The sequence below is a fragment of the Garra rufa genome, chromosome 15, assembly GCF_049309525.1.
Source record: "Garra rufa chromosome 15, GarRuf1.0, whole genome shotgun sequence".
Classification (NCBI taxonomy): domain Eukaryota; kingdom Metazoa; phylum Chordata; class Actinopteri; order Cypriniformes; family Cyprinidae; genus Garra; species Garra rufa.
The window spans coordinates 36,774,515-36,784,348 of record NC_133375.1 but is presented as its reverse complement, the minus strand read 5'-3'; the positions used below and the strand labels follow the sequence as shown (position 1 = coordinate 36,784,348).

At 33.2% G+C, this 9,834-nt stretch overlaps 2 protein-coding genes across 2 annotated transcripts in view; one reads left to right on the top strand and one right to left on the bottom strand.

The window, feature by feature from the left end:
• Positions 1-4,314, bottom strand: part of LOC141287326 (ER membrane protein complex subunit 3) — a 6,674-nt gene extending 2,360 nt beyond the window's left edge. Inside the window, exons 1-6 of the mRNA XM_073819456.1 lie at positions 3,998-4,314; positions 2,798-2,855; positions 2,602-2,695; positions 2,406-2,510; positions 615-696; positions 452-531 (exon numbers count right to left, since the gene is read on the bottom strand). Coding sequence (XP_073675557.1) covers positions 452-531; positions 615-696; positions 2,406-2,510; positions 2,602-2,695; positions 2,798-2,855; positions 3,998-4,152 — 574 coding nt within the window. The 5' untranslated portion in view covers positions 4,153-4,314. The remainder of the gene's footprint in view (positions 1-451; positions 532-614; positions 697-2,405; positions 2,511-2,601; positions 2,696-2,797; positions 2,856-3,997) is intronic.
• Positions 4,315-5,225: 911 nt separating this feature from the next.
• Positions 5,226-6,578, top strand: uxt (ubiquitously-expressed, prefoldin-like chaperone). The gene is made up of 6 exons (XM_073819733.1): positions 5,226-5,512; positions 5,689-5,770; positions 5,860-5,927; positions 6,016-6,123; positions 6,207-6,270; positions 6,354-6,578. The coding sequence occupies exons 1-6, from the start codon at positions 5,430-5,432 to the stop codon at positions 6,414-6,416; spliced, it is 468 nt and encodes a 155-aa protein (XP_073675834.1). The 5' UTR covers positions 5,226-5,429; the 3' UTR covers positions 6,417-6,578.
• The last annotated feature ends 3,256 nt before the right edge of the window (positions 6,579-9,834 follow it).

Sequence of the window (9,834 nt, the reverse complement as noted above, 5' to 3'; positions counted from 1 at the left end):
AAATGCTGATCTTTGGATGTTCCTATTCATCCAAGAATCCTGAAAAAAAAATACTTAACGGTTTTAAATATTGATAATAATAATAAAAATAATAATAAAGATATTTATTGAACAGCAAATCAGAATATTAGAATGATTTCTCAGGGATCATGTGACTGGAGTAATGATGCTAAAAATTCAGCTTTGAAATCACAGGAATAAATTACATTTTAAAATATATTCAAATAAAAAACGGTTATTTCATTATTTCAGAATTTTACTGTTTTATTGTACTTTGGATCAAATAAATGCAGGCTTGGTAGCAGAAAAGACTTCTTTAAAAACATTATAAATCTAACCGTTCAAAAACTTTTGACTGGTCGTGTATATTAATATACATTGTGTTATATACAAATTTTTATACTATACTATAATGTAATATATAACACAATAAGCTTGTATTACAACCAACCATTGTCTTGTCCAAGGATGAGGGTGTACATGCTTCTGAGCCCAAACACATTGAGAAAATACCATGACGCTGAACTGACCCTACAAGAGCAACAAATTCAGATTTTATTCAGAGTTTTTACCTTCTGGCAATAAATAAAACACATCACATGTCAATACTGTACCAGGATGCGTCCAGAGAGACCAGCTCAATTCCTCTCTGTAACATGGGCTTGAATCTCAGAGTCAGAGGAAACGGAACTTTAGCTGAAGGGAAACAAGCAGCACACAAAATTTTTTTGTAACAATTCCGTTAATCTCTTACGAGCTTACTTTCACTCAAACAGCATTCACTTGAGATTTTAATAAGCCAAATAGCAGCCATTACAACTTTAAAGACATTTTCTAGTCATCCTCCTGTGTTTCTGTGAAATAGTCATTATATTTTCGTTTGGCAACGTTGAGAAAAAGCAAACTGTAGCTGCTTTTTTAAGACAGAACAAAAGCCTCTGCCAACCACTTGCATCAGCAGCGGACTGAGCGAACGCATATGCGCTAATCCTACTATGGTTAGAGCCCACTTACTAATGTTTGCCTTTCAGAAAATGAGTTATGAATGTACTGGCCAAACGTTACATCACCCAATTAAAATTCATGAGCCGGCTGTTAAGGTTTCGAATGTCTCCCTTCACAATTCAGATGCTTCCTACACCCCTGAATTTGATTACACTTACAAATGATTGTTTTAGGAATAAAGCCACATTCTTACATGCTCACTAGATCCTTTTTATAGCTTATTGTTTTAAGGTTGCTTACCCAAAAGTGAAATTTTGCTGGAAATGTACTCACCCTCAGGCCAACCAAGATATACATGAGAGATTTAGCATTACATTACTTGCTCACCAATGGATGCTCTGCAGTGAATGGGTGCCGTCAGAATGAGAGTCCAAACAGCTGATAAAAACACCACACTCCAGTATTATCAATTAACATCTTATGAAGTGAAAAGCTGAAGTTTTTTAACTTTAAACCAGTGCGTCCAGCTATAATACAAGTCCTCCATCCTTTTTTTCCACTTAAAGTAGTTCACTTTCAGAACAAAAATTTACAGATAATGTACTTACCCCCTTGTCATCCAAGATGTTCATGTCCTTCTTTCTTCAGTCGTAAAGAAATGACGTTTTTTGAGGAAAACATTATAGGATTTCTCTCCATATAATAGACTTCTATGGTGCCCCCGAGTTTGAACTTCCAAAATGCAGTTTAAATGCAGCTTCAAAGGGCTCTAAATGATCCCAGCCGAGGAAGAAGGGTCTTATCTAGCGAAGCGACCGGTTATTTTCTAAAAACATTTACAATTCATATACTTTTTAATCTCTACACAGAGCACACACAGAGCTAGACAAGATGAGCATTTGAGGTTAAAAAGTATATAAACTGAATTTTCTTTTTTAGAAAATAACCGATCGTTTTGCTAGATAAGACCCCTTTTTCCTCGGCTGTGATTGTTTAGAGCCATTTGAAGCTGCATTTTGGAAGTTCAAACTCAGGGGCACCATAGATTAGAAGTCCATTATATGGAGAGAAATCCTGAAATGTTTTTCTAAAAAAAACATAATTTCCTTACAACTGAAGAAAGAAAGACATGAACATCTTGGAATTACATTATCTGTAAATTTTTGTTCTGAAAGTGAACTACTCCTTTAAGGAAGTATTATTATAGATTATAAATTAAAACTATGGATTTGTTTCTTACAAACATGCAGCTTTTCACAAAACATTGTGGAGTGGTGTAGATTATTGTGATGTTTTTATCAGCTGTTTGGACTCTCATTCTGACGGCACCCATTTACTCCATTGGTGAGCAAGTGATGCAATGCTAAATTTCATATATATTTCACAAATTTCTCATATAGAAACGTGTCCTGATGGTGAGTACATTTTCATTTTTGTGAAAAAATAACAAAAACTCTTACTTGTGACAAAACCAGAAAAGGCCCAGTTGATCCATCCTCCAATCAGAATCATTGGTAACACATTGGTCAGATTTCCTTTCATCATGTCTGTCAACATGCTGGTGTCTGGGATAGGTTTTCGACATAGATGGTAGATGTTATAATGAAGCACAGTAGACCATTTTGCCTAATTCTAGGATGTTGAAGTAGCTCTTACCTGTCATGGGGTTTTTGGGGATCACCTTTCTTTTGACCGTCTTGAAGAATCCAGTCTCAGGGTTGTTGAAATAGTGTTTTCGCATGGCAAATGACTGAAAACAGCATAATTGATCAGTGACACAAACAAGTAAATAGTTTTAAAAGTTTATTCCATGCAAATATGTTGGGATCAGTGTTCATGAAGTAACTGATACCTGTTTAGGAATATATTTTCCATTTTCTCTCAGGATGCGGCTGCGCAGCAACACCTGGCTGTGAATTAAAATGGATAAGTGTATATGTATATAAAGTTTACATACACCTTGCAGAACCTGCAAGTTAATTATTTGACCAAAATAAGAGGGATCATACAAAATGCATGTTATTTTTTACTGAGTACTGACCTGAATAAGAAATTTCACATAAAGGATATTTACATATAGTCCACTAGAGTAAATAATAGTTGAATTTATAAAAAATGACCCCATTATTAAGTGATAGTTGTCCCACAAATTTTTTGGTTTTTCAGCATTTTTGTGTATTTCCAACAATGACTGTGTGATTTTGAGATCCATCTTTTCACACTGAGGACAACTGAGGGACTCATATGCAACTATTACAGAAGGTTCAAACACTCACCGATGCTCCAGAAGGAAACACGATGCATTAAGAGCCGGGGGTGTAAATCTTTTGAATTTGAAGTTCAGGGTAAATTTAACTTATTTTGTCTTCTGGGAAAGATGTAAGTATCTTCTGTAGCTTTAGAAGGGAAGTACTAAATGAAAAAATATGATGTTTAGGCAAAATAAGAAAAATTTATACATCTTCATTCTGTTCAAAACTTTTCACCCCTGGTTCTTAATTCATCGTGTTTCCTTCTGGAGCATCAGTGAGTGTTTGAACCTTCTGTAATAGTTACATATGAGTCCCTCAGTTGTCCTCAGTGTGAAAAGATGGATCTCAAAATCATATAGTCATTGTTGGAAAGGGTTCAAATACACAAAAATGCTGAAAAACCAAAGAATTTGTGGGACCTGAAGGATTTTTCTGAAGAACAGCAGGCAGTTTAACTGTTCAGGACAAACAAAGGACTCGTGAACGACTATCACTAAACAAAAAACACACGTGTGGATCATTATTTTGGTATAATAATTAACATTTTGCAAATTCTGGAAGGTATGTAAACTTTGACTTCAACTGTATAAGTTAATTATTATTTTAATAAATTATTTTCATTAAATTGAAGTATTGGATATAATTTGAATTTTTATAGACTATATAAAATAGATTTTATAGATTCGTTTTTTTTCTATATTCATTATTTATTTATTTTTTAATAGATTTACAGTATTCTATATTTTGTAAGCTTGATAACATGTTTATGGCTAAACACCTGTATGTATCAGTGATCTCACCTGTCAGACACCTGCTGCAGATCCACTTTCTTCTCGCTTTGAATAAGTTGAGTGACGTAATGCCGCAAAACTCCGACGAAGAACGTGATGAAGACTATGGGCAAAACAACCCACAGACGAATACTGGAGTCTAACAGCAGCTCTGGACCTGCCATTTCCCACACCACAACTATCTGAACTCAAAACACTGACACTTTTTACGTTTATTATAATACTAAAATTACAACACGATGAAAAGTCAAACTATGGTAAAACTACTGAACTTTTATACGACAGTAGCGACACATTGCTGCATGAACATGCGCCATATGCACAGCTGCTTTATGACCTTTGAACTAGTAGCAAGGTCCGATTGGTGAACGACTCGTTCTATAGATTCGAATCTATTAAATGAAACCGTTGAATCGATTCACAAACCAGTCTGAACGATTCATGCACGAACATTTTTAAAAAAAATTTATTGAACATATTTAACAGAATATACATATACAATGGCGCTGATAAATGTAAATAAACGGATATTAAGCAAGGCACATATCAGATAAAACAGATACAAAGTACCAATAAAATTGCATATATTCTAAGATAGGGGTCTCCTCATTCCTCTTCAAATAAATCAAGTTCTCTTATTACTTAAGTTTCTTGGCATTTTTACTTTTCATATGTTCCATTTATGGCAAGTAATTATAAATAAAGTCTCTTTTAAAAACAGAAAAATAAGGTTTCGTCCTCATACATTTGCATTTATAGAGAAAAACTGCCTAGAATCAACATTATATTAATTCATAAATGAACTGTACTGAATCAATCTATATATGCGCTTATCGAGTCCTCATTGAACAGAGTCTCTTTTGAACGTGACAGTTAAACGGAATAGATAATAGTTTTAATAATACGTAGTAATGTGTGCATATAAATAGTTTTAATAAACGTTTGAAGCACACCACGCAAGGATGTCAGGGTTGCCGTCATATTGTAAAGAAACGATTTTAACTCGTTCTAGCCTGTTCAAAAGAACCGATTCCCAAGATTGATTCGCACGTCCCGTCAGTTAAACTGAGATATTTATATATGCATTTATGTTTTATCATGTTGTTATTTTCTATCACTAACGGATAGGCTTGTCTTATTTACAAAAATGTGTATATACATTTTTTTTAAAACAGAAAAAGTTAGTTTAACGCCATTTCCGGTTTCGAAGACGTTTCCGTGTATCATGTAAACAAGTAGAGAGCCACGTGACAGGCTGAAGGAAGGTTTAGCTTCACACCATCGAGCATTTTCTATTACAACAAATTTGTCAACTGTAACGTTAAGTGTTTTATCGCGGCATCGAACTCGGATGCACGTTAATATTAGAAACACTGACTACGTTTGAAATAAATAGCGCTGTATCATAATCGATCTACAACCATCTTTTTTGTATAATATCATGACTCCTGGGGCGCCTGGCATTAATGAAAAAGTCTTGCAGTACGAGACATTTATCAATGAAGTTTTGAGACGAGACTTACAGTAAGTATCAGCGTGTGATATTCAGCTTTGGTGAAACAGCTGCAATAGCAATGCTTTTAGCATGTTTACATGTTTGTACTATGGTAATACCATGGTATTATATGAAGTATATATGTGCGTGTAACTGCCATAGCAAAGCTAAAAATGATCTCTATTTTACGTTTGTGCTCTGACAGGAAAGTTTTGGAGCAAAGAGATGCTGTGTATGAGAAAATAGCACAATACCTTCAGCTGAAGAACACAATTAAAAGCATTCAGGTATTTTCCTGCTAAACCTTTTTTTTTTGGCTATGTAACCTTGCCTGTCTCAGTTTTCATTTGCTTTGCTGTTTTTTCTTCATCTTTAGGAAACTGACAGCAAGGAACTCAAAACTGAGGTTGACCTTGGCTGCAATTTCTATGTGCAGGCTCATGTGTAAGTATCACAAGTCTGATGTCTGTGCGTCAATGCCTCTGTCTAACATTTGAAAAGGACACACTCATAAATGATTCATTTCTTTTAGACCTGATACATCAAAAATATATGTGGCGGTTGGATATGGATTCTTTGTCGAATTCACACATGCAGAGGCTTTGAAGTTCATAGAAAAGAAGGCGAATCAGCTAACAGAGTAAAAGAGCATTTGGTTTTTTTATGTTTGCCTTCATTTTTAACATAAGATGTTCAGTTGTTGTCATTATCTGAATATTTCAGATATACTGAGGTCCTTACCAAAGATGCAGCAAAAATAAAGGCCAACATCCGAATGGTTCTGGAGGTACGAATCATTATGGTTTTCTTGCTTGCCATTTTATTCAACAATTTATTGTGTTGCTTTAAAAAAAATATCTGTTTTCATAGGGATTGAGGGAATTGCAAGGTCTAAAAGATCTTCCAGAAGACAAAAGGAGAGAGGTGTTTTAGTATGTTAAAATCACAGCCCAGTGTATTACATTTGCACTTATGACTGTAATGTTTGTTTCAAACAATGTGAACTTTATGGCAGTCTGGTTCAGATGAACATTGCCTTTTAACAGGTTATACTGTTGTTATGAAAACTTTGCTGAATAAATTGTAACATTTTCAGTACAACCGTCAGTGCCATTGTGATCATTTTAAATAATTGTATCACTGTACACACAATACATTAACACATTAAACCTCTTCGCATAAAATTAGACAGTCTATATGGAAAACGAATAGGTTTAGATGTTAAGCAAATTATTAATGAAATTGTATTTTTGCTAATTAAAAAGTAATGCGTAATCTGGTCAAATTATTGGTGTTAACTGGTTCATAAAACACAGGACTTTTTACGTACAGTTGAAGTCAAAAGTTTACATACATTTTGCAGACTATGCAAAATGTTAATTATTTGATCAAAATAATAGGGATCATACAAAATGCATGTTATTTTTTATTTAGTACTGACCTGAATAAGATTGTTTCTCATAAAATACGTTTACATATAGTCCACAAGAGAAAAATTATAGTCAATTTATAAAAATGACCCTGTTCAAAAGTTTACATACCCTTGGTTCTCAATACTGTGTTGTTACCTGAATGATCCACAGATGTGTTTTTTGTTTAGTGATAGTCGTTCATGAGTCCCCTGTTTGTCCTGAACCGTTAAACTGCCCGCTGTTCCTCAGAAAAATCCTGAAGATCCCCCAAATTCTTTGGTTTTTCAGCATTTTTGTGTATTTGAACGCTTTCCAACAATGACTGTATGATTTTGAGATCCATATGCAACTATTAAGAAGGTTCAAACACTCACTGATGCTCCAGAAAGAGAACACGATGCATTAAGAGCCAGGGGTGTAAACTTTTGAACAGATTGAAGATGTGTATATTTTTCTTATTTTGCCTAAATATCATTTTTTTTTCATTTAGTACTGCCCGTCAGAAGCTAAAGAAGATACGTGCATGTTCCCCAGAAGACAAAATAAGTTAAATTTACTTACCTGATCTTCAAATACAAAAAGTATTGTGTTTCCTTCTGAAGCATCAGTGAGCATTTGAACCTTCTGTAATAGTTGCATATGAGTCTCTCAGTTGTCCTCAGTCTGAAAAGATGGATCTCAAAATCATACAATCATTGTTGGAAAGGGTTCAAATACACAAAAATGGTGCAAAACCAAAGAATTTGTGGGACCTGAAAGACTTTTCTGATGAACAGCGGGCAATTCAACTGTTCAGGACAAACAAGGGACTCATGAACAACTATCACTAAACAAAAAAACACAGCTGTGGATCATTCAAGTAACAACACAGTATTAAGAATCAAGTGTATGTAAACTTTTAACGGGATTATTTTTTATAAATTCAACCACTAGTTTCTCGTGTGGACTATATGTGAACATCTTTTATGTGAAATATCTTATTCAGGTCAGTACTAAATAAAAATAATTAACATTTTAAAGATTCTGCAAACTTTTGTCCTCAACTGTAAATCTGTTAAAACAAACTTTTAATTTGAGTACAGATTTTGGAATAAAAACTGTAGTATAAGTAGTATTTAATTGTTTGTTGCATCTACAAATAATAATAGCCCAAACTATATATAGATTAACCTGTCCACATAATCAGTCCTTCCTCCTGTCTGTGAGCATGGCGTTCGATTAAAATGCTTTCGAACTGCTTCCTTTTGGGGATTCAACATTCCATCTTAAATGAATTCCATGCCAATTAATCGATCACTATTTCAGCTGTTCTGATTGATGAAGACAGTGGTTAATTTTAAGTTTCTGCAGCATCCGTGTGACGGCTACCCTGTCACACTAGTAACAGTTGCCATGGAAACTGGATGTTGAATTGTGGCAGCACTGTAAGACTTGCTTCCTGAAATAGATTATTTTTCTTTGTACAAAGACTCACTGCCGCATTTGGGCACAATGACACACTATACAATCATTATAATGTGACACTGTCAGCACTGACTATGGAATTACAGATTTTATGCTTTAAAATGATATATAATTCCAGATTTAGGTGGAACTTTTTTTGTACATATGATTTTCAACGCATCAGATAAAAGATTGTTTATGCTGCCTGTGTTATTCTATTACATATGCAGAATGCATGCTTGACTTTATTTTTAGATACACTATGTCAGGGGTTTTCAATCTTTTAGGTGCCACAGACCCTAAATATGATTATCCTTGCGTGGGGGACCCCAATTTTCAAAATTAAAAGCAGCTATAGGCTTTTCTGTATAAAGACCTAATTTATACTGTAAAAATTAATATTATACACTACCAGTCAAAAGTTTTTGAACAGTAAGATTTTTAATGTTTTTAAAAAAAAAAGTCTCTTTTGCTTACCAAGCCTCTATTTATTTGATCCAAAATACAGCAAAAGCAGTAATATTGTGAAATGTTTTTACCATTTAAAATAACTGTTTTCTATTTAAATATATTTTAAAGTGTAATTTATTCCTGTGATCAAAGCTAAATTTTCAGCATCATTTCTCCAGGCCTTCAGAAAATGAATGATCGATCCCTCAGATCCCATTCCAATATGCTGATTTGCAGTTCAAGAAACATTTATTATTATTATTATTATTATCAATATTTAAAACAGTTAAGTATGAGTTTTCAGAATTCTTTGATGAATAGAAAGATGCAAAGATCAGCATTTATCTACAATAAAAAGCTTTTTTAACATTATACACTGTACCATTCAAAAGCTTGTAGTCAATATAATTTTTCTAAAAAAATATATATAGAAATTAATACTTTTATTTAGCAAGGATGGTTTAAATTGATCAAAAGTGATGATAAAGACATTTATAATGTTACAAAAGATTTCAGATAAATGCTGCTCTTCTGAACTTTCTGTTTATCAAAGAAACCTGAAAAATTCTATTCAGCTGTTTTCAACATAATAATAATAATAATAAATGTTTTTTGAGCTGAAAATCTGCATATCAGAATGATTTCTGAAGAATCATGTGACACTAAAATCTGGTTAATTACTGGAGTAATGATGCTAAAAATTCAGCTTTGAAATCACAGAAATAAATTACATTTTAAAATATATTAAAATAGAAAACAGTTATTTTAAATAGTAAAATTATTTCAAAATTGTACTTTTGCTGTACTTTAAATCAAGTAAATGCAGGTTTGGTAAGCAGAAGAGACTTCTTTAAAGAATCTAAAAAATCTTACTGTGCAAAAACTTTTGACTGGTACTACTATATGTGTAAAATATATTTTGAAAATATTTATTTTGTATTATTACATTTTTATGCTTATTTATTTTGAAAATGACCTAGTTTACATTACATTTTTTACACAGTGTTTCTCTCAAATTTCCCCCGGACCCCCTAGCACTCTCTTGT

Excerpts from the sequence above, each read along its gene's own strand:
- uxt (XM_073819733.1), top strand. The coding sequence starts at position 5,430 with ATGACTCCTGGGGCGCCTGGCATTAATGAAAAAGTCTTGCAGTACGAG. Across the intron at positions 5,771-5,859 it reads ACACAATTAAAAGCATTCAG|GAAACTGACAGCAAGGAACT; the intron begins GTATTTTCCTGC and ends CTTCATCTTTAG. Across the intron at positions 5,928-6,015 it reads TTCTATGTGCAGGCTCATGT|ACCTGATACATCAAAAATAT; the intron begins GTAAGTATCACA and ends CATTTCTTTTAG.